Here is a 21,462-nt window from a genome sequence, read left to right as displayed (position 1 = left end):
TGAGATGGAATTGGATTTCGAAACAATCATGACAGTATCAGAAGTCAGAGAAAGAGAGGGTGTCACATAATTCAACTGGAATATGTGCTAGGCCAAAGTGTTCATTTGGGCATGAATAACAGTGAAACAAAGGTAAGCCAACAAGGTCTGCTTGGTATGACAATATAGCTAGTCTGGTGTGTGTAAATAAGTGGATAACCCAGAAATGCTCTCTGTTTTAGACACAGCACTTCAGCAAAAGTACTAGTGAGTTGGAGAGTATCCAAAGTAGGGAGATGAGAATAAACTTGACCCTCAAGGACAGACCAAAAGAATGGAAATTGTTTAGTTTAGAGAAGACAAAGAACAACATGTTTGTCAAAATGTGAAAGGCACTTACAGAAAAGAAACACAAAATCAGTTCTTCATTTCAGTGGCAGATAGGATACGAAATAATCACAGCAAGGAATGTTCAGGCTGGACAAGGGGGATAAGGAAAGGCCTGAATGGTAGTGAAGCACTGCAGTAGGCTGTCTGGAGACACTGTGAGTCTCTGTCATCTATCTTATGACAGATTTTTACTACTTTGTTGGAAAGATAGGTTTGTATCGGTGTTTATATGCAGCCTAGGAAAAACTTACGGTGTCACTTGTGTAATTTATGTGGCTTGTTTCATCTGTTTGGGGAAACCACATGTGCTTGGGTAGAGGGAACGTAGACTTGAAACATGCAAGAATTTGGAAATATTTTGTAGATAATTTAGTGAGATTTTTGGTAAAAGTTAAATAATTCAAGCAAAACTGATAGAACATCATTGCTCATATTTGGAAAAGGCTGGAGAACTATAGTGGGATGAACCAAACATGGATTTCTACACATTTCTTTGAGGCAAGTCTAAACATTAGGAGATGTCTGATTAAGTTTTGTCTCTTTTTACCCTCTGGCTGAGCAGTATGAGCTAGGACATCTGTTTATACTAGCAGTCAAAGTAGGGCCATGACAAGGATTGAACTCCACTTTATGGTAGTTTGGACTGTGTAATTGTTAGTGTGCTGTCTCATGTTATTTTTTTATTCATTTAGTGCTCTCCCAAACAATTTCCAGTGCCCAGCTCATTACAGGGACCATCCAATAAACAAGTTAAATGCAAACTATTTTTGAGGAACAGGGAGAAGAATTTAGCTGTGTGGACACAGGCTTTACATTTTTTTTTTCTTACAGGAATGACCTTTTGTCATGTTGATGTTCTCTCTCAGCTCTGTTCTGTATTCACTGAGAAAGAAACCAGTGTACAGTCCTTCTGCAGAAGCCTTTCTGACGCATTCAGTAACAGAGCTGTGACCCGGTATAGTGTGTCTGGACTGCTTTCCTGGGGTGCCTCCTGCAGCTACTGCTTTGTTGCTTTTTAGAGGAGAGGCAAGAGAGCTGACAGGGGGATAGGGAGGTAGAAATCAGCAGCAGGTGAGCTGGTTCGTGAGCAGTTCCTGCCACTTCTGTTTCCCAGCATCATGCTCTGGTAGCATTTTTCTGAACCTTCAATTTTTGGTATTCCCAGATACCTCCAGTTAGCTTTTTGCTCTGGTACCTGTGCCCAGTCCTTTCTGTTCCTGATCCACTCTAAGTGCCATGTACTGGCTAAGTACTTGACTCGGACGACTTGCACCTGATATAGTAAACTGAAAATATACCAAATGATACACCTCTCATTTGTGGTCACTGGCCTCCTGAACTTTAGGAAATTCTTTGTCAGGAGTAATTTTGTCTTTATTCCTACTGTCATGATACTTTATTAGGAGTCTGGTGACTTAGTGGGACAAAGTCACTGTGGGACTTAGACTGGACTGGAGTATGAAAATTAAAAATCCAACCCCTCCCCAAAAATATTCCATTAGGAAAACATTAAAAGTGGTTTTCACTCCCCTTTCACTTGAAAACTAAGTTAGCGGCCAAGGTCTGAGAAAACTTAAGGGCGTATTGTTCAAAAACATGTACCTTTGAATCATATCATTCCGTAATTTTGACAGTTATACATGGATGTTTAGGGTTTTTTTCCAGGCAGATTTCTCTCCCCACTGCGCTGTGTCTTCTTGATGTTTATTTGTCTAACTTCTGTAGAAAAATGTAAAGTAAGGCTTGTTATAGCAATAACCCAATTCTGTCCTCTTACTAGAGAGCAAGTGGCTGCAGCCAAGGAAAGCTTTTCTCCAATATTTTTGTTAGAGAAGAAGAGGAATTAGTTGGCAGCTAGCATTAGATTTTGTTCTCATATTTTCCAGTCTAAAGTAACTGGCAACAATTCCTCTTGCTCTCTATCATCTGTTTGCTGGCCTTAATGACTATATAAGGCAACACAACCTAAATTAATAGTTCTGAACATACTTGGTTAATGAGTTTACCAGCCTCATATTTCTGAGTAATGCATGAAATTTTTGATGCTGGAAGAGTTCTTGCATTATATGAAACTTTCAAAATACTGTTTGTTTTGGTGAGTTTTTTTGTTATTATTTTTAAGAAGGTACTAAAAGTTTTATTGTCTTATAAAATATGTCCAAATTTAGAAGATTTCATGAGAGAAAAATGTGTGCATTCTGATGTTTTGAAGTAGCTTTTTAAAATTCTGAGCTTCAATGCCAGAGGGGATTTAGTGCTGTGTAAATAGTCAGGATTTGTAAGGTGCTTTATATTACTTCTCATTATGTTATGTATATTTACCATATATTCTGTTTCTTTAAGTTTAATTATCTTTTATTTCTAGAACAGAATATCATAAAGCTAATTATTTAGTTTTTTGGTTCATTTCTAGGAGACTATATGGCTTATAGCTGGACTGCAAATTTGTAGTTTTTTAAAAGCTTGTTTAGTGGCACACCTACCACTGAAGGTGTGTCTTAACCCAACCCTTTTCTTAAAAAACAAAGACATGAAAATACCAATACTTTTGTTCTATAAATAAAGCAACAAAGGCTGGAAAACAGGATGTCTTCCAGGAAAAACAGTCAAATCTTCCCAAGCTCTCATTTTTACACTTACAGTTTTGCCTTCCACTTGCTGACTTGAGAACTGCTCTCCCTCCAGTCACTTTACAGATTGGTTCTGTCCTGCAGCTTTGGTTTATTTAATGTTGATTTAGTTTCATTTAATATTGGCTGCCTTTGGAAAACTTAGTGCTGGATGTGACTTTAAAAATTATCATTACTTATGAAAACTAGACTCAAAAAGAATGCTTCACCAAGAATGAGTCCTAGTGAAATGACTGGCAAAAACCAAGGTGGTTATGTAGAATGCAGGAGAATGTTATTTTGGTTTGCTTTTAGTTGATAGGAAATGCCTTCAGAGTGTATGAGACTGTCAGTATCTTTGCTTCAAAGTGTTTTAACCTCTCTTAAAGGGGTTTGTAGAACACCTGGATAAATTCTGAAGCATAGGTACTGTTACAACAATACTTGTTAACGGTCTTGTTGCTCATAAAGTGAGTGATTTCCATGGTTACTTAGGAATTGCTATAACTTACGCTATTTTAATTTTTAATTGTGGTAGCTTTTATGGGATGTTTTAAGGGCCATCAAAGTTGGTGCTTCCACAGTACCATATTCTTCTCCCTTTGATCTCCCATTCATTGTTATTGTCTTTCTTATACCCATGTTGAAACTTCTACTCCTGAAGGAAGCTGGTTAAGTGGCATAAGCTGGCAGGAATATTAAACACAGCAAAAAGTGACTAGTTTCCTGCTCTTCAGATGTATTTTAGCATCTTGAGCTGGCTCACTAAGGAGTCAGGAGAGTGTCAGTGTCAGGGTGTGAACCGAAGTGCAGGACTAGTAGAAAGTAGAGAGAACTGGCTTGAACTGAAGCTTTGAGTAATTGATGCTATGGAGAATAGCAAGATGCGCTGTACTTTTTAAAGACCAATTGTGATCCTTCTGGTCACCTTAACTCAAAAACTTGCCACTATGACTCTTAATAACTATATGCCTTATCTCCATAGCAGTTATCTCTAATCTTAGACAGTTACAACTGACAAACTTAGTATTGTAAAACACAGTTCCTGTGCAGAGATATGCTGTGTTTCTGATAGCAATGATGAAAACAAGTGTGATTTCTACTTTCTGTGGTATTGTATAGTCAAGCCTTGTTTGAGAGGTTGAGTTTGTTATATATTTACTGCAGAAATACACTGGATAGTGTTACTTATTAAAATATTACTTCAGCATTGTAGTGGTAATAGGCTGTGTTCTACTAACAGAAAAATTGTACAGTGTTTCTGCATGACTATTCACAAGTAACAAAACAGGGCATGTTAGTCCCCTTACCCTTGCAATAATTAATTTCTGAGAAGAAACACAACTTATCCTATGGAATTGGCACATCATGCCCGGTAGCAGAGTTTAACATTTGTCCTGCAGAAGTTTTATACTTCCATAACGTCATTAGCAGGAAATTGCTCATCAGCGTTTTAAAATACTTGGTGGCTTCTCTTGTGAGAATTAGTAATGCTTATGGCAGCCAAATCAAGCCACAAGGTTGGCAGTGCTTAGAGACTGCCTTTTGTGCTGCTGTGAACTTCAGTTATAGCCCTGTATATTCTACGTTCCAGTACATTCTTTTTCCTTTGTAGAGGCATCCAGGGTATTGAGAACACCAACTATGCAAAAATGCTCATCAGTTTTTAGCCCACCTTTTCTTATAGGTTGCAGGAATATATATATATATATATATATATGGCTGTTGTTTTGGTTTTTTTTAACTCTTTCGAAGGATGTGTTGCATTAGTTCTCAGTACAGAGCCTTGATAAGACAAATTTCTTGGGTTTCACTGCTCTGAGCAGTGAAACAATTTGTTCTGAGCAGAGGAATAATTGAAAGAGCAAAGAGCTTTGAGTAACTACTTCATTGGAAAGTGTAACTGGTGTCTAAAATCCTGCTCTAGGCCAGTGAGCTAGCTGGTAAGTCTCTGCAAGGCACATCACCTCTCTCAATTGCAATGAGCTGTGGAAATGCACCACACCACTTCTGCCTCCTGGCAGAATTTCACTTAGTGACAAATCCTGAATGTAGTTTCTCCAGTGCCCTGTTAGTTCTGCTGCAGAGAACCAGCTGGCATTCCCTGAATTTAGCTAAACTAAGGGAATAATGCACTGCTCAGAGCACTGGCAGGGAAGGAAATAATATCATTAGCCTGTTCTGAGATTTAAAGGTTGAAACTATTTTTTAAGTGTGAAATTTTTTTATATTCAGTGCTTCATAAAATGATTCATCAGCTGGCAGGGCAGTCTTCCGCTTACTTCCTTTTTCTCCATAGGGCTTAGTTTGTTAGGGTAGTGACGTTGCTTTACATTAACTGTCAGAACTTCAAGTTAGAGGGTAATTTTCTTCTCCAGAAAGTCTTGGCATGGCAAATTAATTATGTAGAATTAAAATCCTTGTTATTTGCCTGGACTATGGCTGGAAGGGCTTCCTCTTGTGTATCGAGCAATACTGTAGATTTTACTTTCTTTTCTTTCTACTGCCAGTTTGTCTGCTGTCACTGCTATTTCCATACTACTGCAGGTATAAGCCTTTTTTGCCTGAACTTGTGTTGCCTATTGGAAAACTCCTCTTAAGTTACCAAACGTGTGTCTTATGCTGAAATCTGATTATGTTTAGAAGCCAAAAGTGCGGATTTGAAACAACATTATTGAGGGGAAATTGGGAGTGATGGGGGCAGGGGAAGAACACCAAAACTGGGAGGGGGGCAGGGGGAGTGAGGGCTGGGGTAAGACATTTTTCACTAATATTTGTAGACTAAGATTAGAGTGTGTGTTACTGCACTGTGCTTCATTACTGCTGGACTCTTCTGGTAGAATTGGAAAGGAATCACTATGGTGGGCAAATGTAGCAAATCTTGTCTACAAGGAGAATTTACTTTCAAAGGCCAGATAGGGAAAGCTTAATTTATGCCAGTGTTTTGAAGATCGTATTCCTTCTGATAGATTTCATGGCTTAAGATCTATTTGCAAAGCTTTTCTCATAATCCTGTAAAGTGCTTAGCCTTAGTAACGTGTTTAAATTCTTAGCTCCAACTTTGAATGGAAGAGGATTTGTCTTTAGCATGTCTGAAATTGACCTCTGTCTTTCTATTTATTCCTGTACAATAAGTGGATGAATAGAAACTTCTGATATTCTATGTACTAACTTCATTTCTTGTCTGAATGGCCACTTTTACTAGCACTGTTTTTTTCAGTTTCTTTGTGTAACTATTTTTACATGCTTCATGGTCTAAGGATTGATGACCAGATGAACCAGTAGGTTTTGAGGAGTGTAATAATCATAGTAATAGTGAGATTGTACTATAAGCACTCTGTGTTGTGTGTACTGTGTTGCAACCTTTAAAAATGCTTTTTGGTCACATAAATTGAAAATCTTTTGGTTCTCAGTGGTATCTCATAGATTGTTCTTTATTTTGTTTTGAATTGTGGCAGTTAATACAGAAACCACCATGACACATGTTTCAGTCTAGGGTAGGAGATGTTTCTCAATGCTGAATTTCAACATTACGTTACTCAGTTTAATTCGGTTAAGTCTGTTTAGGAGACAGTGCAGGACTTTGCTGTGTTAACTGTTGTATGCAATATGCTAAACAAAGCATAAAAAAATCAAAAGGAAATGCATTTTCTCATTTTCTGTTTATTCTGAAAATATCAGTATATAAAACTGTTAAATGGGATGCAGGTATGAACACCTTAGGATAGGGACCACTTTGGGGGGATATTTATGCTGTGTATTTGCTTTCCCATTTGCCTATGAATAATCAAAAAGGGAATAAAAATTACGTAATCAGTTGGGCTCTTTGTCTTATAAAATTACTTCTTCCACAGCCTTGGTAGCTTGCATGGATTTTTAAGGTGTCACATAATGTAATGTCAAAACTTGTGTTAAGAACATGAGAACCAGCCTGAAAACACAAGTTGTGGTCAGTCTTATCAGCTACTACCAAGCTACTTGTATGCTATATTACTTAAACATTTGTGGGTTTGCAGGATTAAGGAAATACATAGTACAAAACTGAAGTTATTTTTCTGAATGGCTATCAGCAGGGAAGGTGCTAAATTTTAAGTATTCTATTGAAGTCTGTAGGTTTGTTCACTGAATAGCATAGTCATGAAGACACTGATCTTAATCCCTGGATGGAACCAAATTGTTTTCTGTTGTAATATGTTCACAGACTCATAGAATAGTTGAGGTTGACAGGGACCTCTAGAGGTCATCTAGTTCAACCTCCTTGCTCAAGTGGGGCTACCTAGAGCAGGTTGCCCAGGACCATGTCCAGGTGGCTTTTGAGTATCTCCGAAGGTGAAGTCTCTACAACCTCTCTGGGCAACCTGTGCCAGTGCGTGGTCACCCTCACAGTAAAAAAAAAAAAAGTGTTTCCTGATGTTCAGAGAGACCCTCCCGCATTTCAGTTTGTGTCCATTGCCTCTGGTCCTGACACTGGGCACCACTGTGAAGAGCCTGGCTTTGTTGTCTTTGCACCGTCCCTTAAGGTATTTATAGACATTAAGATCCCACCCAAACCTTCTCTTCTTTGGACTAAATAGTCTCAGTGCTCTCAGCTTTTCCTCATAGGAGAGATGCTCCAATCCCTTAACCATATTCATGACCCTTTGTGGGACTCTCCAATATGTCTGTGTGCTGAGGAACCCAGCACTGCGCAAAGCACTCCAGGTGTGGCCTCATCAGTGCTGAGCAGAGGGTAAGGATTGCCTCCCTCAACCTGCTGGCAATGGTTTTGCTAATGTAGCCCAGGATAGCGTTAACCTTCTTTGTGGCTTGCTGCTGGCTCATGTAGATTCTTGCAGTACATCCCACGATATGTCTTACCTTTTGTTTTGGAACATTTAGTTATTACATCCTACTACCTTTTCCATTAAAAGGACAATGATTTTTTTCTGCTTTACTGTTTATTACAGGTAGGCTAGGTGCTTCATAGATAACATTGTTAAAATATTTTACTACTATTCCAAAAGTATATTAAGTGCTCCTTAAGTAATTGTATTATGTGTTATCTTTAGTCAAAGTATTCACAAAGGAAATCACTAATTAAACTATTAATAGAACCTTTATAAAAGCATGGTACATGCTGGTTTTTTATAGAAAATGAATGTAGGGTGAAGATTCTTGCCTTTTTGTGGAAAGATGCAACATACGTTCTTGTAGAGATTTGTTGTTTTGTTTCAGCGTGTAAGTGAACCACCACAGTTAGTTTCTTAGCTGAGGAATCTCTAAATCTTTTACACTTTTTTTTATGCAGTGATTTTTAGATTGGGCTAGTTGGATTTGGAAGCCTGGGGGTAGTTAGGTGGGTTTGGATTTGTTTGTTGCTTCTACTCCATTCTATGCAGTTAATAGGAGGCTTTCAGTGAGAAGGGAGATAAGAAAATTTGATTCTGTTAGTTTTGTTGTCTAAATTAAACGCTTACAGGATTGAAAGCAATATTAGAAATCGGTTGTTAAATGTCAGCAGCTCTGAAACAGATAAGTACCTTTATAGCATTGGTCTAATATTCTGTAAACACTTTCAGCAAAGGAAATATATATGATCTAGCAATGAGTTATGTCTATAAGCTTTTTCTGAAGATTTTTCTCACTTTGATACTTACTCCTGTTGGTACCTTTCGTCTTTATTGCATCAGTGGTAGAATGAATTTGTCTCTATCATTGAAAACAGCTGACTCTGTTTGCAGGCTGTTGTCACATCCTCCTTCCATCTCCCACTCCTATGACCAATTCTTTTCATTGGTCATATCTTCTAGATTTCTTATTTTTCTGGTCCCAAATGGGATTCTTCATCAGCTTGTTATACGTTGCAAATTCATATTGGCGACTGTTAATCTATTACAGGTCTATGGTGAATACGAATATATTTCTTCAGACAATAGGACTACGTTACAGTATTTGATATTGGTTGTGTGTAGTAGATACTATGTACACGTGTATTGGGGTGTGCATGTGTGTATTTATGTTTGCGTGGAAGGGTGGATAAGAGGATGGTTAGCTGTTTTTATAACTGTTTAAAAAAATGTGGCTAAAAATTATTTAGAATGGAAAAAGTTTTGCTTAAGAGAAACCTGGAAACTGGTTATTAACCCTCCACTGGTCGGAATCTATAGTGATCAGGTTTATTTCTTTTCTTTTTCTTGTCTCTCCCTCACTCCCTCCATCCCCCCTTCTCTTTTCTCTGTAATTCACAGCTATTAGAAATTAACTGGACCGGATTGACCAATCTTCTGGATGTTCCGGGGCTGAAGTGAGTATATGTAAAGTAGTGTTTGATATTCCTCCATCCTGATAAACCCCAGAAAATCTGAAGACTGTCAGCTAAATAATTTTATGTTAAATGACTCTGAGCAGTTATCTTTTCATTTGGAATTATATGAAATTGCTCCATATGCAGAAGGTAGTGATTTTAGCAAAAGTACATCAAAAGTGTTTCTAGTAGGTCTTGTTAAAAACATTTTTTTAAAGATGATTTTTAAACTCCTTTTTTTTTTTCCATTTTTTGTAGTGTTCTAACCCTTTCCAGATTTCCAGTATGCTGTGAATTTCCTATTTGCCATCTCCTAGTGCAGTGGAAAGACAGAGCCTTGTTTTTCATAGCAGTGGGTTCATATCAACTTGGCTCATGGTTTTGTATGTCAATAAATTTCTAGTTGCTTCTGTAAACGTAGTTATAAATACCTTAAGACAGTAATCAAATGAAATAAACTTTATAATCTCTTCAATTACTTACTTTTAAAGCTTTCTGTTTATTATGTAAAAATCAAAGGGAGTAGCAAAAATACTGTCCAAATATAGCTAGGAAAGGTGCTTGGCTTATTCAAAGTTTTTCAGAGTAGTGTATTGATAAAACCCCTAAGAAAAAGCAAAAGTAGAGGTGAAAACCAAGCTACTTTGAATCACTGCAATCCTGATAAGGTTAAATCCATAAATATATTCATAATTATCTAGTTATAGTTACACAGGGGGTTTTTAATATTGAGACAATGGCTAAGGGGATATTGGTGGATCTGACACACACTTGGATTTTGTGACTAGTTGTTTTATTGGATCCCATACTCTCAAGAGTTGGCTGACTCCAGAATTATTTTTTATTGGGGAAAAAAAAAGAAGTTTGAATTTAGGCATTAATTGTGTGAGTGAAATGGTTTTTGCTTTGCTTAGACAGGTGAAGCTGGAATCCCAGTTGAACAGTTTGAAATTAGAACTTGCATTAAGTAGGTTAATGGCTGCAAGAATTGCTTATGTTTTGAGTCTGCTTAAGACTGCCTCTGAGAAAAGAGGTTTGCTTGATGAGTGAGAAAATGGCTTCCAAAATACAGCTCCAGAGTAGTAATTTGCTCTTTTGACATAACACTAATAAATTTAATACTTAAGCTTACTAGGCTCCTGAGATTAGTATCATGCTGCATATTTGCCTGACTGCAAACACAAAACCTCAAATCTAAACAAACTCTTTCTAATTATCTTAAGTTTATGGTTTCCAGAGCAACCAAGCTTGGCCACATATGCATAAAATGGTGCCATCTAGATGTGGTATGGTTTCTATAGTAACTGTAACTGTGGTGAGTCATGCTTTGCCTTGCCAAGAGATATCTTCGGTGATGTATTTGGTTTTCTTATCTGCATAGATAGATTGTAAGTTTTGGTACAACAGCTTGACATACTGTAGTTGTTATAAACAATGATGAACAAGAGATTGCTGCCACCACAGGTACATTTCTTGTCCAACGGCTGTGGGCTGCACACTAAACTACTTGTTCATACTGTCTGCTACTGTCTGCGCATGTCTTCTGCTAAATGAATTTCTGCATTTGCTGCTAACAGCTTCCCTGTCAGCAACTTCCATTGCTCTTCATATATGACTCCACAGGAGAAGGACACAAAAGTAATTAATATTCCATCCTCAGTGTACCTTATAGAGGAGTGGAACTAAAGTCTTGATGTGAGGAGGAGCCAGGCTATGAGAATACTGAAGTGATGTCAGGAGAGGATGTGTGTGATGGGAAGATGAATTATATTATGGTTGCTTGAGATATAGTAAAAATTCTCTATGCAGTGAGAGCTGTGGTGTCTCTGCAGTATGAATAAAAACAGGAAAAATATATAGCTGCTGATTCTGTAACTAAAAAGTAAAGCTAGATAGAGAGAAATGCAAAAGAGTTTGTAACTGCCAGTTACTTTTCTGCCACAAAATTGAGCTTTTGATAGCATAATAAAATATATGGAGTGTTTTACACCTGTTCTGCCTTTTTGCCAGTGTAGGCAATGTGTGTAACCAGTGGTGTTGGTCTGACAACGCAGTGATTTGTTGTCAGTTCAGACCCAAACTGGATGAACTCATAGTTAAGGAAATATTTTTATTTTCTGTATTTATGGAATGGTATGGGCTGTTTGTGTTGTAGTTTGGTTTTTTGTTGTTTTTTTTTTTTTTAATGATTCATTACCAATGTGATTGTGCTGCCACTCCCCTTTTACCAGAACAAAATCTGTTTTGCTTCCCCAGGCTATATTTTACTTGAGCATGAGCATGACTTCTTTCTGTTTCTGTTTTAAATGACAAGTCCTCCCAGCTGAAGAGGACAACTTGTTTCATAACAGTATAGGAATGCTTAGCCAAACTTTCAGGGACAGTTAAATCATTATTGAAATACAAAAGCAGATTAACAGTTAACATCTGCTTGGTTATATGCAATTCAGGCAAGAAAACTTATGCAATAGCCATTTACCCTGGATGGTTTTAAAAGGCGGGAGTGAGGGGGCAATTTGGCAGTGGCAAGGAAATGAGTTTATATTAATCTCTGTGGTTTCTGCTATTCAGTGTCAGCTGCTTCCACCTGGTGGTCATTTTGGCAAGAATCCTTTATTTAAAAAAAATGGTTGAAAACCAGATGTATCTTCTATTCCCCCCCCAGGCAAATATTTTCTCCTTTTAGGTTGTTAAGCAGCAAAAAAAGCATATGAGTGTGACAAAATGTGTTTAATTCTCATGAAGTAACTAAGGATTATTTTCTCCAACAGTGGCTTATCAGATACAATAATATTGGATATAATATCCAACTACCTGGTCCTTCCAAATAGAATTACAGTCCCCCTTGTCAGTGAAGTGCAGATTGCTCAATTGCGGTTTCCTATGCCAAAGGTAAGCAAGTTTCTGCTAATAATCTGGCTTCTACTTTTTTTTTTTTCCTGTAGTAGTAGCTGTTAAAAGATATTCACATCCATGTGAATTTCTAAATACAGTTACTGCAGTAGTGCCAGCTATAGTAAATCCAGTCAGTTAAAATAATTGATTTCATTTATTAGTAATTTCTGTGGAGTTAATGTTTCATAATAACACCAAGATTTTTTCCTTGTTTTAATAGAATCTTAAACATATTACTTGCTAAAGTATAGTTTGACTGTGTAGACCAAAAATTAAGTAGCATATGTTTTGTATTATCACTGTAAATTACTGTTAGTGCTCTTCACTTGAAAGTTGTTGCTATTTACTGCTACTCACTTCCAGTAACATGGCATTTCTTGAGATAACTGGAATGTTTCTGATTATTGATGACAGTTTCTCTTTTCAGGAGCCTCTTGAGCACTAGGCCTGCTGTATATGTGAATCATCATTGATATTCCCTCATTTACAGTGTCTCCAAATTAAGTTTCATGCTAGCGAAATCACAGTGGAAATTATAAAACATAGATTGCATAAATTGTGATGACATTGAAGCTTTCAGATTACTGCATAAACTCATCTTTTTCAGGGTGTTTTAAGGATACACTTTATTGAAGCTCAGGACCTGGAGGGGAAAGATACTTACCTAAAAGGGATTGTCAAAGGGAAGTCAGATCCTTATGGGATCATCCGTGTGGGTAACCAGATTTTCCAAAGCAAGGTCATCAAAGAAAATCTCAATCCAAAATGGAATGAAGTTTATGAGGTATAATCAATAAAAATACCTTGCATGTTCAGTAAAGTTGTCTTCTGAGGTTTCTTTTGTTAAAGAAGATATTTTGGGGACTCGAGGAGCTTCTTGATGTCTCCCTCTAAAAGCCCAAAGTTCTGTAGCAAAACAAAAGTTCTCCATTGATGCTTTTATATATAAAAATATATGTATATATATTTTTTTCCTAGACTAAGCATCAATAATTCTGAAAAGCAGTCTAGTTTCTTAAAGCCAACATTAGTAAATAGCATCTAAATAGCTTTTTTACTTGTTCTACTCATTAAATTGTATCTTTTTTAAAGCATTTGCTTATTGATGTTTTAATACACAAAGGCACTGCAAGTCAATGTTTTACTGTTACTATGCCATTAAAAAAGCTAGTTAGTTTTACCATTGATAATGCCATCTTACTGTACTTGCAGGCCTTAGTATATGAACATCCAGGACAGGAGCTAGAGATTGAGCTCTTTGATGAAGATCCAGATAAAGATGACTTCCTAGGAAGGTAAATGTTCTGGAGAATATGTTTGTAGGTATTGAAAAAAGAGTTTAAGTATTTTGACGTAGGTCTTTTTTTGTTTGTTTCTTTGCTTTGCTTTTTGTTGTTTTTTTTTTTTAATTGCAGTTGTAGTTCTGCTATAGTACTCTATTTCTAGATAAATTATCTTTCCAAAATTATGATAGTAAGTAATTCTCTTAAATATTTAAATATATGAATATAAAAATGTGCTTTTGTGTGTACCTACACGTCTTTATGTTTACCTATTTTTTAAATAAAGAAGGTAAGTATTATGGGTACCCAGGAATAAAAAAAGTTTTTTTTAGGAATTAGAGCCTACCTGCTTTGATGATTGTAAGCTAGCACTAAGTTTTAATTATTTTTTTTCAGGCAAAGATAATACAGCTTTATAACTGTGTATCTTCTTCATCTTCATAGTTTTTCAAATGCCTATCTAAAGGTTTATTTTTCTTTAAGAGCTGATCTTAACTACTTGATTAAAGAAATGATTTTGCTGTAATGCTTTTGCAAACATTACTCACCCTTAGGCTCCATAGGCCTACCTTTAGTGTTTACCCATAAACATTTCAGGGTTTTAGTCAGCTTCTTTCTCCAGTAATTTGTCACCTTTATTTCTTGCAGAGTTTTGGAGCTTCCCATTGTTGCTTTCCATACAGAGTAGAACTCCCTTATCTTTCCAGCTCCTTCTCTCTTAACAGGAGCAACAGTACCTACTTCTCTTCTCATTAAAATAAAGAAGTAGGTAGTACAAAGGCTTCTTTTCTTTACACATCCCTAATCTTACACTGAAGTGTTGGGGCGGGGGGAAGTGGCATAGTGTGTACATCAGTACTAATAACAGATGTTCATGCACTGGCATGCAGTTGTCTGTGCTGTTTAATTTTTAGCAGATTCCCTGGTACATTTTTAGCTTGTGTGAATTAGCCCTCTGCCAGACAATGCCAAAGCATGAATTTGATCATAGTGTACGTCCAGGGGCTATTTCCAGTGGGTAGTTTGGATGTGTTCACTGTTTTGAGAGTTTGGTCATATGTATGTGAACCGTATTATGTCAGCTGCCCTCATAGCTATAGGATGGGCTCTAGTATAGGCATATTTTCTGTTATCCTGCACTCATCTTCATTCAACCATTTCATTCCCTGCTTCTTTCTTAGGGGCTAAAATAATAGTATTCTGCTCTTTTGATCTCAGTGGAAGCCTGGATACTCAGCAAGCACAGGGTGGGGTTTGAGTTCTGTTCTGGATTTTTAGCTTTGCTAAAATACTGGGTTTTTTCCTTTTTTTTTTTTTTTTTTAGTTTGATGATAGATTTAATTGAAGTTGAAAAGGAGCGTCTTCTAGATGAGGTAAGTGTTCAGTAAGTATTGGTTTAAAAAAAAAAACATATTATGTATTTATTCTTGTATTATTATTTTCTTCTTGGGGATATGCATGAATAAGCTTAATGCTATAGAACTAGATTCCCTGATGATCAGCACAGTGGTTTAAGGAATATCTGAACTGGTCAAATCTAAAGAATAATGTTGTTCTTCTGTCTTGAGGTTTTAAGATTATTAGTATGTGACTGCAAAAAGCACTTACTTATGTATTTGGTAAGAACTTTCCTTGCAGAAGAATAGTTAATTGCCTGGTTTAACTATTACTAGACTTAGCAGACCAATTTTCGTTATATATGTAGGAGAGATTATTATATAATCTTATGCAGGGTTTCTATGTCTAGAACATCTTTATAGAACTCTAAAGAATCTTCTTGATATTTTAAAAATCCTTTCTACTTTATAATATAGAGGTGTTGCTGGCTGATTTTTAAATTCTCTATTGTAATATTTAGTGTGAAATAGTGTATTTCAGAAAATGAATCAGATCTTTTCAGGTTATGTAGACCTAAACTCTACGAGATTTCTAGTAGACCTTAGCATTTTGAAATGTTCTGAAGAGCCAACTGCACTCATGTATTTATTCAGTGTCAGATTATTTCACATTACTTTGCTTAACTTTTAGTGGTTTACTTTGGATGAAGTGTCCAAAGGAAAATTGCATTTAAAACTGGAATGGCTCACATTGATGCCAACTGCTGAAAACCTAGACAAGGTATTAAAGGAGCACATTATTTTTATTCTAATCCTAATTTATGTGGGGTGTTTCTTTGTTGCACGTTCTTTTGTGTGTGTGCGTGTTTGTTTAAGTATGTGAGTAATATATTTCTCTAGTTGTTGTGCATTTGGATAAACCTGTAACTTTATTTCAAGCTGTTTGTTTTCAGAAATCTCATAGCAGTCATAACTGTCAATGTACTCTTGTGGCACAGGATTTTAAAACAGTTTTTTTCTCTTCTCTTAGTGTTTATGGTTTGACAATATCAGCTATCATTTCACTAGACTGGGAGATAAAGCTGGATATGATACTGTAATCTGTCCAGTCGGGAAAAAAAATAACTAGGAAATGGGGTGGAAATTTCTGAAAAGAATGTGTTTGAGATAGCTGTATAAGTCTTGAAAACTTATTACTTATACTTCATAGTGTGCACTTACGAATGTTTGTGTTTTGGAAAATGTTTTGAAAAAATTTTCAGGAATGGGACACAAATAGCAGTATTACTTGATTCTCAGAAAGGCTTACAGTATGTTTTTTGTTTAGGTGCTAACAAGCATTAGAGCTGATAAAGACCATGCCAATGATGGTCTTTCTTCTGCATTGCTTATTCTTTATTTGGACTCGGCAAGAAACCTGCCTGTAAGTTGTATTCTGATGGTTACCCTCTTGTCATGGATATCTCTTGTGTACTTCCAGCATGTCTTGCTTGGTAGTATGGCACACTGCTTTACTAACACACATTATGCCATGTTTTCTCTACTTTCTCTCCTTTCAGAACGTGTAATGTAAGGTCCACATTTCTAGTAGTATAGTATTATAGATATATATTTAATAAAATATGACTCTTCAATCAGTGTGGGCTTTTTCTTTAAAGAAGAATGCTCCTTTCCTGGACTTGAAAGGCTGCATGTTTTTATTACACAATGTTTTCCATAAATAGTATGGATTAGCAGAATTTTTAAGGAACTAACTGGAAAAAGGCCCACTTCTTTGAGTTTAGGTAAACTTTGGCGTAGTTTATTTGTGGTAGATATGAAGGTACTGAAGTTCTCATAATGTAATTAATACTCTACAGTTGAGATTTGTCAGGTTATCATTTGGGATATTGTTTATTTGCTTGTACAAAACAAAACCAAAAAGATTAATGGTTTTGTCATTATATGGATTATACTATAGGACTGTGACAATAGCTTGTCTGTGACAAACACACACTGTTGTGTAGTTTAATTCAGGTTAGTAGAAGACTGTTCCTGGTTGTAACTGATAGTAATAAAGGAAACCCTACCGTGAATAGATATGTCAAGCATAACAGTGAGTTTTGCTGGTTTTTTCAGCATTGCTATTAGATGAGAAATTCTGGAAGCGATGACTAAAATACTAATCAGAGGTTAAAGTTTTCAAGCCTCACAGCTTTTCAAGGATTTTTTTTTTTTATATGTGTTTTTCAAATTTATCCATTCATCTTAAGTTAAAATGCTGCATAAAAACAAAATGGTAGCAGATGAAACCTTAGTAGCCTAAACAATTGATATCACTAACTAGTGATTTCATCTTTGTTCCAGGGTGTATAGTGTTTGGAAGTAGTATTTATAGGCTATTATAAAAGCTAAAAAGATGTAGCTCATTTGGAATAGAGTCCTGCATTGTCTTTTTAACTTCTTTTTAGTTCAGGGGAACTCTGTAACTTAGAAGAAAAAGAGTAGAATTACTCTAGTACAGCAGTATACGCAGAAATAGAATAGGAGCACGCTGTGCTTAACATCAGTTTCAGAACACTGTAATACACAGAAAAGTCCATCTGCTATCTGTTTTGTGCACTAGATTAAATTGAATCCATTTCTGTATTTTCTTTTTGACTACTGAATTTTACTCAAACTGTTACAAGTTTAATATATTTGTTAAAATACACCAAACTTAGCACTTACTTAAAAGGAATAGTTTTAAGTTCTCTCATCCACAATTTCAGAGTTTTTCCATGTATTTGTTTGTCTATATTAGATTAGTTTCTTCAGCAAGTACTCAAAGGCTTTGTCATAATTCTAGGATTTTCCCTTCTTATTTGAAACAAACATTCTGTAACACTATCTCCTTCAGAAAGGTTATACTACAAGTCTGGAGTTCTACCTATTTTTGGGGACAATAATTTCAAGGTCTTAATCAGTGCTTCTCATCAGTAGGCCTCTAAATTCTAGGGCACAGGAAGGGGAAGATGCTTGCACAAAGCTGACTGCTTAGGAAAATTAGGATCAGAATCCCTAATTTCTTAGTGCTGTGTATGTTCTGTCTACAATACAAGATCACCTGGGTAGGTTGAGAATAAGGATGGTCATAGTTTGGGCCTGTTTAATTCCTTGGTTTTTTTTCCCATGCTCTACCATCCCAGAAAAGCAGTTGCTGCAAATGACTCAGTTTTTAAATTAATTTTCTTTCCAGAAATGTGCTGTAAAGAATATGATAAAAATTAACATTGAACCCTTGAAAATTCTGTTTACAAATTGACAACAATAAAATAACACAATACTCCATTAAATTCAAGTTGTCCAAAACCAGATATGAAAAGGCTTCATAGTTAGGTGGGGGCGGGGGGGAGGGGTCATATCGTGGGAAGAGTTTTTAATGTAGGAGAACTGAAAAGATACCTATAGATTCTAGAGAGAAAATGCTTAGGTAATGTCATGGAGCTGGTAGGCATACTGCAGTGAACTATAACGAATGCAGCTTTTTAATGTCCATTTGATTCTAATAATGATATTTACATGACTAAACGTGAAAGTCTGCTGACTTCTCGTGTTGTGTTCATATTTCTTGATAGGGGTTGTGTAGTGTAATAGCAAAATTAATTGTTCTTTTGGATTGCTTGTATTTATGGGGAACAAAAAGTTCAAAGATAATTAAGAGAATTAATAGCTTTGAAGACTTGTCTGCAACTTTAATGTTACAGCTGAAATATTTTATAGATAAATAAGAGCTTTTTATTACCTTCCAGAATGGATTAGCTAAGTGAATGCTTACTGGTACGTTTTAGAGCTTGTTTTCTCTGAGTTATAGCAGATAATCCCCAGCAAAGACATTTCTTTTGCATAGATGCATCATAGTTAGTGGGTTTTGGAGACAGTGGGATGATTTACCTGAAATTGATTTATGTTTCAAGGGAAATAGAAACAGCGTAGAAGGCTGGTCTCTAAGTTTACCTAGTTGGTTCTACCATATAAATCTGCACTACCAAGAGTAAGCTTGGAAAGTGAGTTAATATATTTGAATAATAATGAAAAATATAAAAACTTTTCACCGTGCTGCCTTACAGATGAAACTATTTGTAATGACAAATACTTTTTGTTATCTGCTGTTTTCTCTGGAATCTTTTGACTGTTTTCCTTAACTTTTTTGTGTAGTAAAGCTGCTTATGCATTCATTCTGCCACAATCCCATCACTCTGCTTTCTCCTTCCATTTCCATCTTCCTAAGAGTATCTACGAGGGAAACTTTGGGTGTGGATACTTAAAAGAGAGGAGAGCATCGGGACTAGTCTTTTGTGAAAACACTACCTCACTCTATAGAGCACTATTTGTGAGTTCTCTGGTATTATTTGTATTGTACCTTTTATCTGCCAGAGTGTGGATTAGTGCTACTAAAGCCACTCACTCTAGTGGAATGAGAGCATGCAATTTGTTTTGCTGCATGGTTTCAACAAGTGTGCATTGTTTTTGTGCTACTTTTATTGCATTTTAAAGGCTACTTAAATTTCATTGATCATTATATAATTGGGTAAGTAATTAACTTTTTATGATAAAAACCCAAGATAAGTTTGTTGAAAAACCTGATTCATTGAGAAGTAAAATGCATACTGTACAAGCACACTGTGTGTTGGTGAATTGTTGGCTTTTATTGCAAATAAATATTACAACCAACATCCCTATAGTTTCTTTAAAAGGTGATGCACTCAATGTTTATAAGAACTTGCAACCTCTCCACACTGGTTCAAGTATTGCTTTAAAAAATGGGTGTAGTTTTTTGTGCTCCCCAAACTATAAATTCCCTTGTAAATTCTATTTCACTCCATGATGTTCCTTGTTTTGCAAATTCCCAAGCTCCTTTTCTTTTTTTCAAATTAGTGTCTGGTCAGGAAGCTCCAGGCTAGGAATTAATTTTAATACCAATTGATATTTTTTGCTTGAATGTAATGTTACAAGATTATTACTACCTAATGAGCCTCTGAATATCTTACACTTAATCTATAACCACAACCTTGGTATCTGAATAAGAATCTGTTCAGAATAAGAATTCTTTCACCAGAGAGATGTGGGTATGCTTTTGTAGACTGTGCAGACACATTCATTGCTGGCTGGCTACTTCTGGTTCATATCATAAACCTTGATTAATCATAAACACCTCCCCCTGCCCCACCCAAATCCTTGCAAAACCCTTTTCTGTAGGCCTTTCAGTTAGTTTTTGTGCAGAAGTTCATCTCAAACATCAAAAAAGTTATATGCATTACCAAATCTTGTTAAAAGGTAGTGAATAAGAAACTCAGTTCATAAGCTATGGTTCAGTTATCTTGGTATTAAAACTGATAAGTAGTTGCTGTTTCTTTTAGTTATAAAAATACTAGATACAGCCTATAAATAGTAATTAAAAAAAAATCAAAATGCTTGATAAAGATAGCCCTGATTGATCTTAGGGTCTTTGCACTAGAATATATGTTCTACATGTAACAGCTTCTCTTTAGACATTGGTCAAAAGTTTCTGAATCCCTGAAGCAATTTGTGAGTCAGTAAAACAGCAACCATTTTAAGATAGCCAGCTCTGGATTTCCTTCAACAGCACAGCTGGCTGCCTTTTTCTGCATTTGTGTGGGTGCTAGTCTTGCAGCAAGCAAGAGGATGAGATTTATGGCTGGAGGCCAGAAAAGAGGTGAGAACTGTAGTAGATTAGAGATAATAACAGCTTTAGCAGCCCTAAAACTGCATCTTCTTTTCAGGGCATCTTTAAACACCAGGCATTATGCAAACATCCACACCAGCAAGTTAATATATTTAATTAACATGTAACAGTTACTTGGGGTGGGGAAGTGTTAAAAAGGGGACTTGCTTTATATAGGGAGAGGAAAATCCAATGCCCTGAGTGCTCTCTCTTCCTTTCTAGACAGTTTTATTGACTGCTGGAAATCTAGATTTATGACATCTAATTTAGACATTTACCCTTCTAAATCTGAATTATCTGAAGTTACGGAGTATGTAATAGTGTTCATAGAATTTCCAGAAGTGAGTAACACTAGTTTTATGATAGGTGATCATTAGTTCATGACAATCTTCCTTTCAATTTGGTGTCGGTGCAACATAAAAATTATCCATATTTTAAATTAGCTCTTACAGATCAATGACAGCCTTCTGGTTATCAACTAGGGATGCACTCACAGTTTTAGAAACTTCTAAAGTCCCATTTTAACCACAAGAAGACAGTGAGTGAACAGAAGTAATGAGTATACCCATTCCCTTTCCCCAGAACTGCACAGACACTCAGAACCATAGCAAGACAATTTTGTTGCCCAAGGCAAGACCTTTTCTTGGCTTTTGATATTTAATACTCCCTTTTGTTCTCCTAGCTTTCTCCTGCCCAGCCTTTCAGCCACCATCCTCATGGGCCTGCAGCTCCTTCCCTTGAAACCTAAAGTCTGGCTTAAACAGTATTTGCCCAGCTGATGTCCCTCTTGGCCTGTCCTTGCTATGATTCCAGAGGAATTGAGGCATGTTCAATATCCAGGAATCATTGGTTGCCTGCCTTTATAGTTGACAACATAGGTTTGATTTTGACTTTTAAAATTTTTTGAAATAATATTATAGAGGCAAAAAAAAAGATGTGTATGGGATATGCAGGTGTCAATGTGAAGGAAAGATGGCCAGTA

At 36.2% G+C, this 21,462-nt stretch overlaps 1 protein-coding gene across 4 annotated transcripts in view; it reads left to right on the top strand.

The window, feature by feature from the left end:
* The window catches only part of ESYT2 (extended synaptotagmin 2), a 74,363-nt gene that overhangs the window by 35,990 nt on the left and 16,911 nt on the right, over window positions 1-21,462 (top strand). For 2 of the 4 annotated variants that reach the window (XM_062621505.1, XM_062621504.1), the window contains exons 7-14: window positions 9,206-9,261; window positions 12,033-12,153; window positions 12,764-12,940; window positions 13,369-13,451; window positions 14,764-14,812; window positions 15,468-15,557; window positions 16,104-16,199; window positions 19,026-19,127. In XM_062621505.1, the coding sequence (XP_062477489.1) occupies window positions 9,206-9,261; window positions 12,033-12,153; window positions 12,764-12,940; window positions 13,369-13,451; window positions 14,764-14,812; window positions 15,468-15,557; window positions 16,104-16,199; window positions 19,026-19,127 (774 nt within the window). The remainder of the gene's footprint in view (window positions 1-9,205; window positions 9,262-12,032; window positions 12,154-12,763; window positions 12,941-13,368; window positions 13,452-14,763; window positions 14,813-15,467; window positions 15,558-16,103; window positions 16,200-19,025; window positions 19,128-21,462) is intronic. The other 2 variants (XM_062621507.1, XM_062621508.1) reach the window with 1 other exon arrangement.

The sequence above is a fragment of the Pezoporus occidentalis genome, unplaced genomic scaffold (genome assembly GCF_034315485.1).
Source record: "Pezoporus occidentalis ecotype Australia unplaced genomic scaffold, CSIRO_AGI_Poc_V1 ctg23, whole genome shotgun sequence".
Lineage (NCBI taxonomy): Eukaryota > Metazoa > Chordata > Aves > Psittaciformes > Psittacidae > Pezoporus > Pezoporus occidentalis.
The sequence above is the reverse complement of the archived record's forward strand: the minus strand, read 5'-3'. Positions and strand labels throughout refer to the sequence as shown.